We start from the raw sequence: 19,859 nt of genomic DNA, 5'->3' as shown, positions 1-19,859 counted from the left end.
AGAAACATTTTAAAGATTCGAAAATACTTTTCAAATCGTAAAGGTTTTGAAATATACATTGTGCGGCAAATTTTTCCTCAAAAATTCCAAAATTATTTTTAAACCCGGCCCATCATTTAAACTCAATCCAACTAAATAATAATGCATCGCTATAAGATCCTTAAAGTTCCCCCAGCTTCGGGCCAAACTTCAAACCTACGTATTGGGGGAATAAAGAAATCTTATGTGTTATTATTTAATTGGGTCGGGTTTATATGATGGAGTAGGTTTAAAAAATAATTTTGAATTATTTTAGTGGATAATTTCAGTCAAGACTGGGGTAGATTTGAAAACTTTAAGGATGGAAGGGGTATTTTTTACCCAAAATAAGTTCGGAGGATATTTTTAACCCTTTTTCCAAAGTAGAGGAGTATTTTTGACCCTTTTCCCTATTAAAATGTATTACTTACATTAATAAACATTTTGAATTTGATGACAGTACAAAAACATGAGCTCAAATATAAGTGTGATACTTGATTATTGAGTCGTTTATTTTATGTGCTTGATGAGTCTAGTTGGACGGTAAAAGCGGATTCAACCCGATGAGGCACGTAATAGGAGGGTCCATCAAGGATTCATTAATTAGTTTGGTCACATATCTACGCACTGTTATAATTTTTCACATGGTTTAGTATGTGTGTTAGTTGTTCTATTGATTTCGCCATATTGTGAAAGAGCAATAGAGAGGAAGACCTAGTCCCTTCATCAATATGCAGTATGACTCAAACAAGGTATGCAACTCTTCTTGTTAATTTGAATACTATAATTTTGTCATAATGAGCCCGTGTTGGATAATTTTTCAGTTGGTTTAGTATTTGTGTGTTAGTTGCTTAAAATTCAAAAAAATAATTCGACCCATTTAACTTTGTAAATCTAAAGGCTTATAGAGAGGAAAACAGCTTATAAGCCAAAAAAATGTTGGTATGACCCAAACTTATTTTTTTCAACTCTTCTTGTTAATTTGAATACTATAATTTTGTCATAATATCATGTTTGATTCTGATTTTATTATATTAATATTCTTACAAATGTTACGTGTTTGAATTTATTGTCTAGTTAATTATGTAAAAAGAAAATTAGCCTTGAAACGTATTCTTTTGTTTATAGTTATTTCATAAGTCTTTGTCGATATATAGAAAGGATATGTTAAAGTACTTTTAATGCCTCACTTGGAAAGTAGAGAGAGAGAGATTATTTGAACTTTTTTACATTTCATATCCAACAGTTTAAAAAAGAATCATTTCCCATCAAGAGCAAGATAGGGAGTTCTTGAAGTAAATGACTCCTTTGTTGTATGTGGAGCCCATCCATGATAAAATAATAAATTAAATGCCAATATTAAATCTCTATTGTTTATTTTATTGCAAAGACTCGGAAAAATTAAAGAAGCCTACGGCCCACTACTTGCGTGCCAGCCATGTCACAACTACATTGCACAAAGGGTTAGATATAGTTGCTAAGCATTATTATATTTACATATTCTAGGAGTCATATAAAAACAAATCATTACGTGGTTTATTAGCTAAATAAAGATTGTGTTAAGCAAAGCCAAGTTCCCACATTTAGAATTTCAAGTGGCATATTCTATAATGATGTTAGCATTAGTAATAAATGGCATTACATAATAAAATAATGTACAATATATATTAAAATTTTGAAAACCTTTTTTTTTTAATTTGAACTTAATATCTTATGTACTTTTGTTCCCAAATTCAAACAAAGAAAACAGAAATGACAAATAATATAACACTAACTAATTTATGAAGAATTCTCCTGATATTAAACATGTCCAGATTTGTTTTAGGGAAATTGATTCTATGGCCTATTGCAAACATTATGTTCATTATATGGTCTTTTTCAAATGTGATCAATAAGTATAATATGGGAGATGGATAATAAGTTCGGTTTGGGTCGGTTATTGGTTAAACACACAAAAAATTTGTAAAATAAAACTATTTTTCGGTTTATCGGTTTTCAATTTGTTATTATATATAACTTGTTATAAAAGAAGATTTCCTCCATCTCTTCATACACATATACGAGTTGGGTTTGGATTGTCAATACAACAATAAACAATAATTAAAAGGTATAAAATATCTTTAATTATTTATGAAAAGTTAATATTATACATATAAATAATTATAAATTTTATGTATATAATTATCGGTTTAGTTCGGTTATTTATTCGGATACACAATAAACCGAAATATTATCGGTTTTCAAATTTCAATACCCATGGAAGTAAATTTAGGTTTTGGTTTGGTTTTGGAAAATAAAACAACAAAAAATCAAACTGATTTTTCTATCCAATTTGTAACTTGTTATAAAAAGAAGATTTCCTCCATTCTCTTATACATATAAATAAGTCAATACAACGATATGATGAAGCTAAAAATCGAAAATGACTTAGTTACCTGAAATGAAAAAAATAAAAAACAGAATCAAATGATTTTTTAAATTGATTTCAAGCTTCAAGCTAATCGTTTTAATTGAAATGAAATCAATAAGCTTTTGATTGATTCTGAAACTAAAGCGCAACAGAAGCAGAACAAACTAGAACAGATAGGGCGAATACGTGACCAGAGAATGAGATGGGAGGCGTGACTATCACGGTCTTATGCTGAAAAGTACCTCTTATCCGCTCTAAAAACGTGTGAGAATTGTTTTGGTCTAAATTAATTAAATAAAAAACTAATAGAGTCAATCTTTTTCATTTCACCAATACAATCAAATCTCTATTAGCTTAAAATTGAGATGACATGAAAATAACATGCGCTCTTACTCGTTAAGCTATGGTGGGGTCGATTTTGATGCCTAAATCTTTTTATCACGCTCTCGTACGGTCATAGGGCAAGCCACGTAGACTAAAATGACGTAGCACGTCGTTAGTACACGTGGCATAACATAGTGAATTTTTAAATTATTAAAAAACTCACAAGCGACAAACACAAAAAAAAACAACAAAGTGGTGGGTCCACATACGTGGGCCATCCTATTTTTTCGTGTGGTCCCATGTTGTAGGTCCCACAAATCCTTCGTGGCCTCAACAGGCTATTAATTAATGGTTTTTTTTTTTTTTAAACGAGAGGCGGTGTTAAATTAACACAGCTGTGACACAAGCTGCTTTTGGAGCCGCTTGACCATGAAAATTATTTACTTTATTTGAAAATTAACGTTTGATCATGAAAATTTTAAATAGAATTTAGTTGTATTTGAAATTTGAAAAAAATACTTAAAACTCCCTTTTTACTTTTTTTTCCATACATTCAAACAACTAAGTAGGCGTTTGGTCATAAAAATCAAATATTTTTCACTTAATTTGGAACTTTGGATTTGGAGTTGTTTTTTGTTATAGTTTTTGCCAAAAACATTTGGTTGTCTGAATGTATTGAAAGTGAAAAGGTGAAAATAAGATTTTAGGTGTTTTTTAAATTTTAAATATTATTTCAAGTTGTATTTAAAATTTTTGGATAAATGTTAATTTTAGAATAAAGTAAAAAAAAAAAAAAAAAACTGAAAAAAGCAAAAAATTCTCGTGACCAAACGGATCTTTTTTTCTTTTTACAAAAATTATAACCAAACAAGCCTCCATTTCTAACTCCAACTTAAAAAAACTCCAAATAAGTGAAACGTATTCGATTTCTATGGCAAAACGTCCAGTAAATCTAGCGTGTATATTTGACTGAAATGAAACGTGTTTATATTATAGTGCGCCTAGTTGGACTAGGCAGTGACGTTATTATTATTATTATTTATTTCTTTTAGCAAAAAGATATTTACAGGTGAGTGAACATGAGAGAGTAGTGGGTAGCCAATAGGAAGATCCAATTAAGAGATATTGTTTAATTATTAATGAAAGAAAAGATATAAAATGATTTTCATAGGTGGCAGTAGGATAAGTGGACATGTAATGAAAAGATATGCCACGTAAAAGGGGGAAAATATAGGTTAGTGCATGAATCTGACTGCAATAGTTGCCCTATTAAGCACTGTAGAAGCCAGGAAATCAGTACGTCCTTTGACCAAGTGTAAATACGTATGCAAATAGTACAAACTTCCACTGTACAAGCGGCTAACTCATAAATCTATTTTAAGAAATAGAAGGATTTACAAATATGTTATCCGTTAAAATTTATGTGACGTAATTTAATTCAAATAAAGTTAGTAAAAAGGAGATAATTATAATATTGGTTGCGTCTATAAAAATTTAAGATATGTGATCTTAGATACGTCATCATTAGTAGCAAAACATGAATTTTCCAAGAACATTAAAAAAATTAAAAAATAAACACACGAAAAAACTAAAAAAATTCAACATATAATATACATTCATAAATATTTATCTATTTAGATAGCACTATAATTTTTCAGCAAATTTGTGCAAGCGGCTCCTCCCCACTGCATGTAGCTATAAAAGCTTCAAATAAAGATAAAGTTGAAAGTTTATAATTAAATATTTCTAAATATCTAAATATTTCATTTTTAAGTACTTAAATAATTAGTGTTACTTAAATATTTCAAGATATATATCCAAATATTTCATTTATGTTTATTTTGACCTATTATGTATTCCCTTTATTTTAATTTGTTTGTCTGATTTTGACTTGACAATTGATACAGAGTTTAAGAAAGTAAAACAAAAATTAAAAAATTGAATCTTATGATCTTAAATTAAACTTAAATGTGACTATTCATTATGCGAAAAGAAACTAAATAAGTGGTGGCATCGCCTAGAATAAATATTTTGATTATAGAGAAAATTTAACGAGATCCTTCTATAGTACAGGAATTAATATAGCACTTTCAAAACTACAACACCAAAGGATCCTCTGTGTATCTGATACATATTTAGCTTATATTTTTAAAAAAGACCCATTTTTTTTTTCCACAAATAAACTGAAATGGGCAGAATATTTCGTTTTGGTCCGATAAGTTGTCAATATTTTACCATTTACGTCGAATACAATTAAAATTTTAACTTTATTCGAACTGTGAGGTGTAATTCCCGGGAAATATACAATGAAAGTTAGAGCTTTTCTTAAATAAAATACAAGTTGGTTTCATTGGATGCTTTCTCTTTTAATTGTGAGAGTCAGATTTGTAGAATAATTAATCAGGACACAGTGGATCATTTAGTAAGTGGTTATGCTAGACAATTATTTATTTTAAAATATAATATTCTAATATTATCAGTTGTATAAGATCAAAGTTACGTACTTTAAAATATAAATACATATTAACGCTCGTGGCGAGAGAGTATATTTGGTTAGAACATTTAATTATCTTTGCCTAATATAATTTAGCCAAGTGACCATCTCTTTTTAATCATTTCATAAAGTCAAGCAACAAATCAATAAACACATGCCATGTATTCTTTACCTGCATTTTTATTTTTATCATTAATCATTATCAGTTAATACACACACAAACACACACACATAGTATACTATTACTTTAATTCATCAATTAATTATGATAAATTAAAATGCTTTGGTGTATCTGTCGACGTGGGTAAAAAAAATTCAACACCACTATATAACATCTAATTCCGAACGGTGAGGCTATTAGTCTATGCAGTAAAGAAATTCGTGGGTTAAATGGGATTACAGTACGATTTTAAAGTTATTAGATTCTTAATTAATAATTTGTATATTTGACAAAAAATTTAATACAAATATATGATTGACAAAACACCTCAAGGGGCTCTCCGCCCCTTAGTCTATGATATGCATATGCTTTTTAATTGTTTGTGTAAGACCAAGATCCCTTAAGAATATTAAACTTAACATCTCATTTTTGAAAATTACTTGGCTGGAGATTTTTAATCGCGGCATAATGCAACTCAGCCAAGTGGTTGCTATATTTACGTGCACTGCGAAAATTTTATGTGGTAATTGGTAAACATATTTTTTCAATTTTCGTCCATGCTACCTATCTTAAAATTGTACTGTGTTTTGGTGACTTCAAGACTTCTAATTCTCTTCCAATTATGAAAGAACGTAGTGACTAAGCAATGGAGAAAAAATACAGGATTAAAGAGGTTTTAAATTTGGATTATCTATTGGTTAATGAATACTAACCAATCACATCACAAAAGTCTTGTTTGAAATCTATTTCGTCAACAACTAAATAAGCAATGTCACAATTCAAAATTAAAGGATCATGAATATAATTTGGGGAGCATTTTACCGAACTCTAGGCATATTTAATTAGTGATCTAACTCAAGCATATACCATGAGACTCTAAACGGTCCATACCATGAAATAGCCATGCAAATGTGGTCCACACGACTATAACAAGTCACAAGTTTGGCTAAAGGACTTAATCATATGATAACAACGATCCGACTAGAGAAAGAAAAAATTGTATAAGATCAAAGAACTCACCCATACTATGGGTCCCATAGAGTACAAGGAGCATCTAATTGAATGAGAATTACTGAAAATGAAATATAGTCCAAAACTGAAAACAAAATAAAATAGATTATACTCATTTCAGCCCCAACACAGCTGTGTTAAGATATAACCAAAACATTATCTTTTCTACGATGATTTTGAGATGGGTAAGAATGAAATTTCTTTAAAAATCGAGTGAGTTGCAAAATATGAAATCCCAAAATTTTGGTTTATATATTGTCTGCCTCGACATAGATATCCTATGGCTTATGTGAACCATCGATTAATTTAGATTAGATGGGTCAATCTTAAATTTTAGTATTAACTCATTATATTTAAAAGTTATGGATTCATATCTACTATATATACAATTTTAATATTTTTTTGCATATAAATTTATATTAAGTGTCGCGCCTAAGTTGAAACTGATTATTTGCCACTTAATAGCTAGATCCATACAGCATTTATGACATCTTTTATTTGATCGTAAAAATAGTGAAAATCTTTGACAGGTTGATTTTATGTTGTACAAAAACCACAAAATTCTAGTCGAGCTAACGGTATTATAGAAATTTGGGGACATGTCATTCCTCCATTATGTTGCGATGATCCTGAGCCTCTTCAAACTTGGTTCTAGCTATTCGAACACCTCAATAACAATTATAATAGTTACATTGTATGCCACATGCGGCACAGTCAAATTCACAAAAAAATAAAAACAAATTATCGAAATGTTACAATTATATAGTTTTGAAAATAATGGTATATAATGTTTGATTGAAACAAGTTGGGATTCATATTATAATTAGAGGAATATAACTTTAAGTTGTGCTGTGTTTATCAAGTTAAACAACGAAAGAAAAAATCATTTAGTTACTTCTCCAAACTAGATCCAAACTAAATTAAAGCAGCTTGATTTAGCAAACAGACATTGGTTTGTCGAAGTCAAATTTCTCTGGCATCATTAATAAGGAGGAAGAAATTCCAAACGCAGGCATTCAGATTTAGATTTCAATAGGGATTCTGAAGAACAACCAAATTAATGAAGTTATACGACCAAATAAAACCATTAATGAAGTCCAATTGAAAAAGGAAGTATTAACTCCTCATTTAATTGTAACTTTTACTGCAATAATTAATTTGGATTGAGGTAATCTAAATAGATTTATAGAATTAGATTAACACCCCCCCCCCCCAACCCACACACCCGACCAAAAAAAAAAAAACTTTAATTTCCTTATTACGCATAGCCTCTTCATTGATCATAATTCATATTAATGCGAAAATGATAGTGCCAACTCAATGTACTCAATTACTAAGGAATAAAATACTTCAAAAGGGTAAATATGAAAACATATGAGCTAGAAGTGATCAAAATACATCTACATTATTTCGTACATACCGCATGTTATAGGTAAAATTTTATGGTATTGATTTTTTTTTTTTTTAATTTAGAATTTTTGTTAAACCAGAAATGAAGTGGCATTGAAATAGTGTATCACATTTATACGATACTTTTGAACAGGTGACCCTACTAATAATGTTGACCAATTTAATGTTAGACCTACACAAGTTTGAAACATATTAACATCTAAAACTTGCTACAACATAAATCAATCTCTCTCTGATTTGCATTTGTCTCACATTCACTTAATCATTGCCGGCTGAAGTTTTCCCTAGTTTAGTTTGAAGTTGCATGTTAAGTGACTATGATAATATATGTGATAATATTTTAATTTATTTGTAAAATTGTCACTTTTGTACCTTGATCTACGACTTTTCCAGTTTATATAAATACTTTTTTGATTTTTTTAGTAACAATGTCATATATATTTTATCTTTAATTTAATAATTTATAATTACATAAATATTTAAAATTTATTTTAAATAAAAATTTTGAAAAATGAAAACTTATCGTTTTTATATGAATTTGTGCTAGTCGAATAGTGACACACAAAATGAAATAAAAAAGTACCAATAGCTAAAGTTTGCTACGATAACATACATCCAACATTTTTCTCTTTTTTTTTAATATATTTTTTTGTGAAATGTTATAGTTTTCTTCTTTCTTTGGAATACTAGTTATGTGAGGCGTCTTAGCGGTACGGCTGAATATAAAAAGCGGATATTTTAAGCAAAGAAATATAATTTGTGTTAGTACAAGTGTACAATAACGAAGCAACAACCATATATTTTCATTGTGGTCACAAGTGGGTAGTTATATAAAAGCAAAATTTTCATTCCACTCCTTTAATATTTTAACTTCCATTTTGATGAAATTATTTAATTCAAATCAAATTTGGAACCCAATTTGACATTATAACTTATGTATCCTAATTTTAAAGTTATTTAGTTTAAATAAATAATCTATACATAGTTAATGAACTTTTAAGACAAATACATAATTTAACTTGTGCGACGGATAGATGCTCCTATGTAATTAGGGATTAGGGGTTCGAACATGGATATGGAAAAAAAAATCTTTGGAGGAAGCGCTCCCGAATAGGCGCGATGCGATGCGAATTATACGGATTAATTGAGACAGATGCGGATATCGAGCACCAATCAGAAAATCAAAAAACGTGAAAAATGAGGTAGGAGGTTCGATAGCTTTTGAAAAGTAGGCTTTAAAAACAAAAACAAAAAAATTGACATAAATAAATAAGATTAGGACCTAAAAGTAATTAATTAAAAAGTTTTAAAAAAATTTGAAAATTATTGTAAGGACTACAAAAGTCTCTCAGGAGCTCGATAACTTTGAAAAGTAGGCTTTAAAACAAAAAACAAAAAAATTGACTTAAATAAATAAAATTAGGACATAAAAGTAATTAATAAAATTTTTTTTAAAATTTTGGGAAATTATTGTGAGGACTACAAAAGTCCTCACATTCCCTCTTATATATAATAGTAAAATGCATATCATCTTACATTACAGATGTATGAATCAATTTGCACTAATCTGTTTCAGTTATCTTTTAAAGGGTGTATTTAGTCAATCTGATTTGATATCACAGTGTTAGATTTCCATCATAAATATAAACATCAAACCAGACAAAAAAGTCAAACTTTGTAACCATCAGTAATTCAAACTGCAAATAAAATAAAAAAATAAAAAAAAAGAAGACAAAAGAAAAGAAAAAGGCCCTTGATTCAATCATTTTTTTCCGGTTAAAAAGAAATTCAATTCACTTGCCTACTTTTTTTTTTTTTTTTTCACTTCAACCATAATTTAAAAAATTAAAATAAAAGAATGTGGGGTTTGGGGCCCACATTCTTAGCTACCACAAACTACAAAGCACTATAGAACGTGACAATATGGCTAACACAAAATGTATAATAAATAAATAATTAATTAATTTTCTCTTTACGGGCAGCGCCAAAATAACTCTAGGGCCCACACTTTTTTCTGGGAAGTTCCGTGACCGTCACTGCCCTTTTTCTTTCCGCTGCCCGGAAACTTTGCACCGTTCGATCTTTCAATTTCAACGGTCCAGATCGTGCCGTACCTGCCACATAGGCTCGGGCCTTAATTGTCGGAATCTAATAAAAACATTTAATTAAACAACCGCATATGGCCACGTCATTTATCCATCCAACGCTTCAGGTGGTTTCCAACTAGACAAACGGATGATCTACACCGTTGATATGACTTCTAGATCTTCATCAGGAGGGTCCCACCTGTCTATTTCTGGAAAAAAGGAACTGAACAGTACTAAATACACACTTGACTTAACAATAAAAAAATGAAGCAAAAAAGCATAATTATTGTTATCATTTTTTTTTTTTTTTTGAAATGCGAAAAAAATGTAAGTAAAACCCGAAAATTAATGAATTTGACCGGCTAGAACGATATTTTCTGCAGTCACCTAGATTCCTTGTGATCGTCATGTTTTTTTGCTTTTACCAAAGTCACATACATGTATAACCGGCTATAACCAGTCACCTAAAGTGACTTACGGGTAAATTTTGTTTGTTCCATTCAATCGTGAAAAGTGCCCCACACACCGGGGCCACGAAAATTAAATTACTTTTTTCGTATCAAATTATTTTTAGCATTTTTATTTTACGCGCATTTTTAGAAAATATTTCTCCTGTCTCGAAATTAGTGTTATCTTAATTTAGCAGGTACTTTCAATTATATCCTTATTATAAAAAAAGCAATCTTCTTTAATATTGTTCAATTTAAAAAAAAATGTCTAATAAATATGGTAATTTAATAAACTTTAGATTATATTTATTGATTTCTTAATGGAGTATTATTTACGACGGAAGGAGTATTAGTTAGGAAGGGTATTTGACTAACTTTATTCTTATTTATGTCTTAGTTATAATATTTCTCCATTAAGTAATAATAATTTTTTTAATAAAAATAAAATGAGAAAAAAATAATTAATCATACTTTTAACTTTTAAATAGTAAATAATTTGAGACAATTATTTTTAATAATCAAAGACCTATAATTTGAGACCGAGTGCGGAGTAGTTTACTACTCAATACTTTGTGTTTTTGTCAAAATAAAAACTCCATATATTCAGTCATCCCCACCCACCCACTCACGCACCCAACTTTATTTAAATCTGGAGCATGGAAAGCGAAGACCGACACGTGTCAGTCGGTGGAACCACATGCCATGCTGGCACATTGTAATATCAACCGTTAGATGACATATTAAATGAACGGCAGAGATTCAATGAAATGACAAAAGTGATAGATATAGCCAAAAGCTGATGAAGATAGAGAGCACAAAAAGTTGAGAACCAAACATAATACTAGATAGAGAAAGAGAGAGAGGAGAGGAAAAAGAAGAAAGAAACCAAACAACACCTACACAGAGAGAAGAAGAAAAACCAAGAATTCACACACCCATCTGTATAAAGTTAAGATCTTTGATTTGTGGGGTTGTTGAAAAATCTCATTTCTGGTTGATAAATTCCGGTGAATTATGCTAGACCTCTTTTGGGGTTAGTTGATTTATCACCGGAAAAGAAAGAAAAGAAAAAACTAATCTTTTTGGTGATATAAATGGATAGAAACAGAGAAGCAAGAAGAAGTGGTATGGTAACAGCCACATCTAATGGTTTATCAAGAAGAAGACATAGGAGTAATAATAGTCTTAGAGATTCCCCTGGTAAAATAATCTCATAGATCTAATGGATTCATCTTTTTCTTGATTCTTGAAAGAAAAAAAAAAAAACTAATCTTTTCTTTTTTGTTGTGTTTTTCTTTGCAGATGAAGAAGGGGGTGTAGAGATACAAGAATCTATAAGGTTAAGGGAAAGAGTGAAGAAAGATAGAGATCATAGAGAAAGGGATAGAGATAGAGATAGAGATAGGAGAAGTAAAAGAAGGAGAGGTGGTGGTGATAGGTTGTTACATGGCGGTGGTGTTGATGATAGTTCAGAAGAAAGTGTAAATGATGATGAAGATGATGATGATGATGAGACAACAACAAACAACAACAACAATAACAATACCAATACCAACGTTGTTGTTACAACAGCTAGTGGTAGTACGAGGTTATTGCCACCAAATCCGGTTGCTCCGGTTACGATGGGTTCTTCTTCGATATCGAATCATCATCAGCATCATCACAACCATAGTAATAATCATAATAATAATCATCATTTACAGCCTAGGAAGAGTTTTCCACCTAGAGCAACAGCAGTAGCACCTGTATGGAAACCTGGTGATGAAATGATTGGTGTTTCTGTTCCAAGAAAAGCTCGTTCTGGTAACCCCTTTGTTTGATTATTGCACTTTCTTTGTTTTTTCTTGTGTTTTGAGGATTTTTTGATTGACCCTTTTTGTTTTTTCGGTTGTTTTTGGTGGTTTTTAGCAGCTACAAAGAGGTCACATGATTGGATTTCTGGAATTAGTGGTGGTGGTGGTAATAGTGGTGTTGTTGCAGACCAAGTTTCAACAGTTTCACCTGTGAGACAGAATATTGCAGCAACATCACCATCGCCAGCAGCACCTTTGTCACCATCTTCATCTAATATTTCAGGCAGAAAGAAAATTGTGAGTCTCATATTCATTGGATTTTGTTTTCTACTTTTTTTTTTTTTTTTTTTTTTTTTTTTTTGTGTTATAGAACTGATTGTGTTGATTTTTTTGTTGATGTAGAAGCCTAGTGGACAAAAAAGGCCCCCTCTAAAGTCACCACCTAAAGCATCTTCATCATCTAACCCTGAAGAGTTAGAGTTTGAGATTGCTGAAGTTCTGTTTGGGTTGAAAAGTCAATCACAAGGACCAAATGATACAACAAGAGAAGTTAATAATAACAGATCTAGAGTTTCATCTCCAGTTTCTAATTCAAACTCATCAGCTACTCCTTTATCTGCTGTTGGTAAGAGCATAACAAAGTTTCAGTCTTTAACAAAAATCCCATGTCTTGATTCTGTTCTGATGAGTCTTGGTTGTGTTTTTGTGTTTGTGTAGCTCCAAAGAGGAAAAGACCAAGACAAGTCTTGGAAAATCCTGGTGGATTTGGTGTAAGGAGCAGTCCTAAAGTGGAGCTGGATCAAACAACAATGAAATTGGAGGTTTCTTCTCCTAATTTGGAAAAGACCCCACAATCTGAAGCTCAAAATGGTGTTTCTTCATATGATTTAAGTGCTTCTGTACAAAGTTTACCACCTGTATCAGATCCGGTACCAGAGCCTATGAAGGTGGAATCTGAGGCCAAGAGAAGGCCTGAGGAAAAATCTGAATTTATGGAGAGTAAAGAAGAAGTGAGTTCACCAAAGAAGGAATCTTCTACTGTTGGAAAAGAGAATATTAATCGTGAGGATGCTGTTGTGGCAAGTACCCAAGTGTAAGTATTTATCTGAAGTTTTGATCTTTTTCTTGTTTAACATGTTCTTTGTCTGATTCATGTATTTATTGGAATTTCTGCAGTGTGGAAAGCCAGAGAGAGGAGAAGTTTCAGATAGATCTTATGGTGAGGACGAAGATATACCTAAAAGAATCTTGCAGTAACTTCTCTTTTTCTTTTTTCATCCTTCTTCTTTGTAATTTTTTTTAATTGATCTTTTATTCCCATTTTAGGCTCCTCCTCCACAGTTAAGATCATCACCTGAAAGGCAGGGTGAGATGGATTTTGGCTCAGCAGCTGTGGATAATAAATCTATAATAGCAGAAAATATAGTTGTGAGTAGTCACATCTTTTCTCTTTCTTTTCTTAGTATATTGAGGATGATCTGATGATTGAATTGGGAAATATTTTTTGCTGATGTACAGGAAATGAAGCTTGCAGTGAAAGAGAAGGATGATGAGAGAATTAACAAGGCTGATAAAGAAGTGGTGGAGGAAAAGAAGACAAAAGCAGCTGTGGAAGAAATTAATTCTCATAAGACAAGTGAGAGTAGTAGGGGTAGGAATATTAATCTTGATCTTGATTTGGAAAAGCCAGAAAAGGATAGTAGTGGTGTAAGTAGCAAATTCCAACAGCACCAGAGTCAAAAGTTGCAGCAGCAGCAGCACCAACCACCACCACCACCACAAAAAGCTACTAAAGAAGAATCAATTCTTGAAAAAACTGGTAAGTTGATGTGGGATGTTGATTTTCTTGAATCTGTAATGAATTCTTCTTCCGCTTGGATATTTACTGATGAGGTGATATCTCTCTATATTCAGGTCAATCCAGCTCTTTACCTATGCCAATGTCTATGGCTAGCTGGCCTGGTGGGCTTCCTCCCATGGGGTACGGTTGTGTTTCAGTGCTCATTTAATTGATATTACAAGTATTAGATCCATGGTGTAAATGCTGTGTTTCTCTGGAGAAATAACTCAAATTCCTGTCAGCAGATACATGGCGCCTTTACAAGGAGTTGTAGCTATGGATGCAAGCCAAGTTTCTTCTGCTCCAATGCAGGTATGTATTTTACTTTGTATTTCTCTCACTTGATGAGTTAATTCATGCTTCTACCCCTCTTAACACTGCAATCTTATGCAGCCTTTGTTCTCTCAACCACGGCCGAAAAGATGTGCAACACATTGTTACATTGCTAGGAATATAAATTGCCTTCAGCAATTTATGAAGATGCCTCCTTTCTGGCCACCTGCTGCTGCTGCTGGCACTGCACCATTCTTTGGAGCCAAGACCAATCTCAATGTTATGCCACCAGCAGATCTCCATGGAAACTTAGCTGGGAGGGGAGCAAGTGCTGGTCCAGATAAGGGTCAGGGGCTTACCATCTTCCCTACTAATGGCGGTAAAGACAAAGTTCAACCTGCAAACATTGCAGATGCTGCTCAGAGAAAACAGCAGATATTGCTCCAACAAGCGTTGCCCCCTGTTGCTCCCAATAATCTACTGGTATAGTCTCTTTTTACAAGCTTATTTTACTCCCTTCATTTCTTGGTTTTCCTCTATTTATGAACTTTGCTGATTCTTTTTCCTATGATTTACAGCATGGGCCTGCTTTTATCTTCCCTATAAATCAACAGCAGGCAGCTGCAGCTGCTGCTGCTGCTGCTCGACCTGGTCCCGCAAAGTCACCTAGCACAACGGGCCCTTCGGTCTCTTCTAACACATCCAATTCTGCTGCTGGAACTGCTCCAACGACTGCGGGTGGAGCTGCTACTGCAATTAGCTTCAACTACCCAAATATGTCTCCTAATGAAGCTCAGTACTTGGCGATCTTGCAGAATAATGCATATGCTTTCCCGATACCAGCCACTGTAGGACCACCTCCGAATTATAGAGGAACTCATCCTCAGCCTATGCCATTGTTCAATGGATCTTTCTATTCTTCCCAGATGATTCATCCTTCCCAGGTTCAGCAACAACAGCAGCAGCAACTGCCACCAACGTCGCAGTCCCAACAAATGCAACAAGGCCAACAACACCCAAGCATGTCAAGTGGATCCTTTTCATCCCAGAAGCATTTGCAAAACCAGCAGCAGCAGAGGTCCCAAGGCAATGCAGTTAATGGTGGGAGCGGTGGTGGTAATTTGCATAACTTTCCTGGAACGAAGAGTCATCCATCTCAATCCCCAGCACATTCACAGAATCAGCATATGCCCCCACAGACGCGCCATATTGAAAACGAGGTGGGCAGTGAAGATAGCCCATCAACTGCAGAGAGGAAAAGGTCGCATGGACCAATTAATGTGTACAATCAGAATTTTGCTATGCCCATGCATCCCTCAAACTTTGGTTTGATGACTCCTCCAGCTACCTTTGGTGTTGCATCTTCTGCTGGTAGCGGCAATAATCATCAAACTGAGAAGAAGCCACAGCAACAGCAGCTGCAACCAGGTCTAAAAACGAGTCTAGAATCAGTGCCGCCTCAACCCTTTGCCATGTCATTTGCTTCATTCAATGGAGCCACTGCTGGAGGCATTGACATGTCCATGGCACAGAATCATGCTATTTTCCAGAGTCTCCCTGAAGCTACAAGGCAAAATTTGCAGATGGCCGCAGCAGCTGCTGCTCAGGCTGTGCAGCAGAAGAAGAGTTTCAGAGTATCCGAGGACGGTAAATCTGGATCTAGTGACCAGTCGGGGGCTGATGGTGAAAGAAAAGGTTTATCAATGAAGCCTTCAGGAAATGCTGGTCAGTCTATTGCATTTTCAAGGTCCGATATGTCTGATGCCGCTGGTTCTACTATTGCAGCCAACAGTGTCATTGATAGCTCATCAAGATCCTTAAATCTTCCATCTGGTGCTTCATGGAATACTCGAGCTGCAATGCCAAATGCCATGGGAGCTGTAAATTTTCCTAATGCACAACAGTTCCAAGCTCAAATTCAGCATCAGCAGCAGCAGCAACATATGATTCAGCAGCAGCTTCATAAGCATCAGCAGCAACAGCAACAGCAGATGGCTGTCGCTCCTCGGAGCAAGTCATCAGCTTCCAGTAATGGGAATGTTTATTCTGATCACTTGACTTCATCGGCTTCTGCTGCTGCAAAATTTCCAAATGCTATGTCAGCTTTTCCGCAAAATCTTGTACAGAGTGGTAACAACAGCAGTCAAGCTCAGTCGCCTCAGTGGAAGAGTTCTACCAGAACGTCGACATCCCAAGCTCCACCATCTTTATCGTCAAATTCTTCTCTGAAAAACCTTTCTCAGCAGCCGCAGCAGCAGGTTAGATCCCAGCAAAGTCACACACAGATATCTTTTGGTGCGAATCAGAAATCCGCTCCTCCACAAGGACAACAGCCCCCTAACAATAACCAGTCTCCCTCTTCCCCCATGATGGTTGGCTCTCCTACCACCTCTTCAATCTCTAAAGGTGCCAGTGGAAGCCCTAGACATACAACTTCTGCTTCGACAAGCAATAAAACTGGTCAAAACTCATTGTCGCAGCAGCAGGTTAAATCCTCGTCGTCAGTTCCCAACCAGAAGTCATCTCCAGCTGGTGGGAGGAATGTGCCATCAATTCTTGGAAACCCTCATATAGCTTCAACTTCAGGTGGTGCAACGAAGTCTCAAATGCAACAGCAGCAACAACAGCAGCAACAGCAACATTTACCGAAGAGTATGCAGCAGCAAGCACAACTGTTCTTCTCAAGTCCATATGTGCAACCTCAACCTCCGCATTCTACTGGTACAAGTTCTACGGGTCAACCTGCTGGGGGATATTATCTTCAGAGACGACGTCCTGATCAGCCTGGCCAACAACCGGCTGGTTCATCGGGTGCATCGTCATCAAATGGGATGTTGACTTTGTGTCCTGTTACTCTAGGCGGCGGCACCACTTCCGATCCTGCAAAAGCAATTGCAGCTGCAGCAGCTGCTAATAATATGAAAGGTGGTGTGTTGCCCCCTCAGGGAATCCTTCATACTCCGCAATATACAACACAAACATCTGGAATTTTGCCTGCTGGTTTCTCGTATGTTCACCCTGTTCCTGCTGTGGTTCAGGTGAAGCCAGCTGAACAGAAACAACCTGCGGGTGAGTAGTTTCATCTGTCATCCTTTATTTATATTTCAGCTCCATTTCTAGGTAGACAAGTCTAGGAGTTAATGCAAAAAATTAATGATTTAGATTAAATGGGGAAGTAATTCATGGAGTGAAACATAATTTTTGACCAGGAAATGACAATTTGCATGCGTGCTGGCAGCCTGAGAAGAAATGAACAATGTATAACTTGATGGGGCCATCCAACAGGAGGCACATCAATGAAAATCAGAAGTTGGAATGAAGAAGAACCCGCAGTTTTGAATGGGCACTATGTGGGCTTTTGGACTGATTCTCCACGGATTTTGTACGGAATGCAAGTCGAAGAACATGTGGATTTATGTTGTACGACGCGTTCCCGTGGGGTATGATCTGACTGCTTACGGGGAGATCACAAATGACAGCGCTGCTCGACCAGTTGGTTTTGATGATCACAGGATGGCTTTGCTGGAAATTGATCAGCTCTTTCCTGCATGGGTGATGGTGGTAGTAAGATTCAGGAAAAAAAAAAAGAAAAGGTTTTTGGGTTCCTTTTTTACCCTTTTTTGGGGGTAGGGTGGGAGCAGGTCGGTGATTAAGAACTAAGAACTAAGAATAGTGAAGGTTGTATTGCCTTCAGTTTTTTCAGTAGGAATTCTGGTGCTTCAGTAATTCATTATTCTTTTCCTTCTCCTCTTAAAGGTGTTTCTACTGGACAGTAGTATCTTTTTGGACATATATAAGTAATGCAAGGTGTATATGTGTATGTCTTGGCACATATAAATGGAATAGCCCTCAAGATTTTCTTCTATATCTTTCTTTTCCTTTGCATTCTTTACTTTATGGCTGCAAATAGTCTCTGTCATGACAGAAAGAAAGGAATCCGTGAATGATGGTATCAGTTTTTTGGTTTTGGGAAAGGGCATTATGTCATTGGTTCTCTGTTCGTTATGATGTTGTTCTCTTTTGCATAGTTGGACTATTATGAAGGAACTTTTGGTAGTTTAGCAGTTGTTCTATTTCCTTTCTCACTTGGAGAATCCTTTTCTAGCTTTCTTTGCCAGCTAAGTAAGAGTTTTAGTCAATGTTAACACATTCAAGCTATTTAAAAGGTAATCATAGGTAGTTCTATTTAATACTAGCATTGATAGGTAACTTAAAACAACTGACATGGTAACTAATTGTTTTAACTTGTTAAAATGTACTGGTGGTGTAAATAGTTCGATCACATAGTTGATGTCGGCTGTACGAATCTTTACTCCATTATTCTGTTATGTACATGTCTATTTAGTAGACATGTTTATTTAGTAGGGGTATGTTTCAATGGGTTTTAGTTACTCCCTCCGTTTAATTTATGTGAACTCATTAGACTGAACATGATATTTAAAAAAGAGTGAAGGCTTTTAAAGTTTGTGATTTAAAATTAATCTTGAATATTTGTGTGGTTATAAATTATTTCATAAAGTGAATTTATTTTCAAATTAGGAAAGAGATTATTCATTTTCGCACGAATTAAAAAAAAAGGTTCACATAAATAGAAATGGAGAGAGTACAACTTATTAAAACTTTAGTGCAATAGACTAATGAAAAAGAAGAATGAAGCATCTTAGCAAGTTGTTTATCATTGGTTGGTGTGATTTGAAAATTGGATAAAAGGACGAAGGTGGGCTATCTTTGAACAAAAGGCTCACACGCACACACCTAGATAGATTGAGATTTGGATGGGTGGCTTTAAACAATAGTTGATTTTGGTGCACTACATGTGTGTGAAGTATAGTAAGTGTAGGACCTATCACTCTTATAAGATTTCATTTTCAATTGAGGTCCCCATTTTTTACAAATATCAACAAACTCAATACTCCAGTAAATTCCTGCTTTTGTTGCTTTGAATAGTTCTTGGAATCACTTTCACTATACAGACTTTACCTAGCTAGGAAAGTTGGTCTGCTGAAAAGGCCACTTCTCTTTTGGATTCCACAATTTTGCTTTCTCTATCTTTTTTATTTTCCCAAATATTTTATTACTGTAATATTGAATATGGATAGTACTGTATATACACTGATACTGTAAAAATATATTTAAACGTAGAAAATAATTACTATAGGCTATTTACTTCTGTTTTAGATTGTCAATTCAAGCTAACTATAGAAAGTAGGGAAAAGACATAAAATTACCTTTAGATTTCTTCTCAAATTTTCAACTACACATTTATTCTTTGCGATGATTTCCTTGACTATTTTGAAGTTTGATTTATTACGCTGACTATTTTGAAGTTTGATTTATTACGCCCCTAGGTGCTGATGTGATGGAGAGAGTGTATCGAAAGAACTAGTAAAGAAATTATTTTTATAATAATATTTTTAATTAAATATATTTATTTCTACATTAATCTTTTATCCTCTTTTTTTCTCTTTAATATGGGACAGAGGGAGTATATAAAATTTAAAAACAAAATATATACTATCATTAGATGGTGGATATTTTTTGACAATATATCAATGTATGATAACTGGATTACAATATGGATTTGATAGAT

The 19,859-nt window shown here is 33.8% G+C and overlaps 1 protein-coding gene across 3 annotated transcripts; it reads left to right on the top strand.

Annotated features, from left to right (window-relative positions):
• Positions 1–11,201: 11,201 nt before the first annotated feature.
• On the top strand, positions 11,202–18,134 carry LOC132047366 (protein TIME FOR COFFEE). Of its 3 annotated transcripts, none has more exons than XM_059438419.1 (13): positions 11,202–11,563; positions 11,666–12,166; positions 12,275–12,453; positions 12,559–12,781; positions 12,874–13,249; positions 13,333–13,375; positions 13,483–13,584; positions 13,675–13,975; positions 14,071–14,137; positions 14,242–14,308; positions 14,390–14,752; positions 14,848–17,338; positions 17,479–18,134. In XM_059438419.1, the coding sequence occupies exons 1-13, from the start codon at positions 11,458–11,460 to the stop codon at positions 17,520–17,522; spliced, it is 4,863 nt and encodes a 1,620-aa protein (XP_059294402.1). In that variant the 5' UTR covers positions 11,202–11,457; the 3' UTR covers positions 17,523–18,134. The 3 variants fall into 3 exon arrangements, with proteins under 3 accessions (XP_059294402.1, XP_059294409.1, XP_059294392.1); XM_059438426.1 differs by having other exon boundaries at positions 12,272–12,453; positions 17,508–18,134; XM_059438409.1 differs by having other exon boundaries at positions 12,272–12,453.
• The last annotated feature ends 1,725 nt before the right edge of the window (positions 18,135–19,859 follow it).

This window comes from Lycium ferocissimum, chromosome 1 (assembly GCF_029784015.1).
Source record: "Lycium ferocissimum isolate CSIRO_LF1 chromosome 1, AGI_CSIRO_Lferr_CH_V1, whole genome shotgun sequence".
NCBI lineage: Eukaryota > Viridiplantae > Streptophyta > Magnoliopsida > Solanales > Solanaceae > Lycium > Lycium ferocissimum.
This window is presented reverse-complemented; position numbering and strand designations above follow the sequence as displayed.

What these genes read in the sequence shown, in the direction of transcription:
- LOC132047366 (XM_059438409.1), top strand. Translation starts at nt 11,458, where the DNA reads ATGGATAGAAACAGAGAAGCAAGAAGAAGTGGTATGGTAACAGCCACA. An exon ending in ATCAATTCTTGAAAAAACTG is followed by an intron (nt 13,976 to 14,070) that starts GTAAGTTGATGT and finishes CTCTATATTCAG; the next exon opens with GTCAATCCAGCTCTTTACCT. An exon ending in TTTCTTCTGCTCCAATGCAG is followed by an intron (nt 14,309 to 14,389) that starts GTATGTATTTTA and finishes AATCTTATGCAG; the next exon opens with CCTTTGTTCTCTCAACCACG.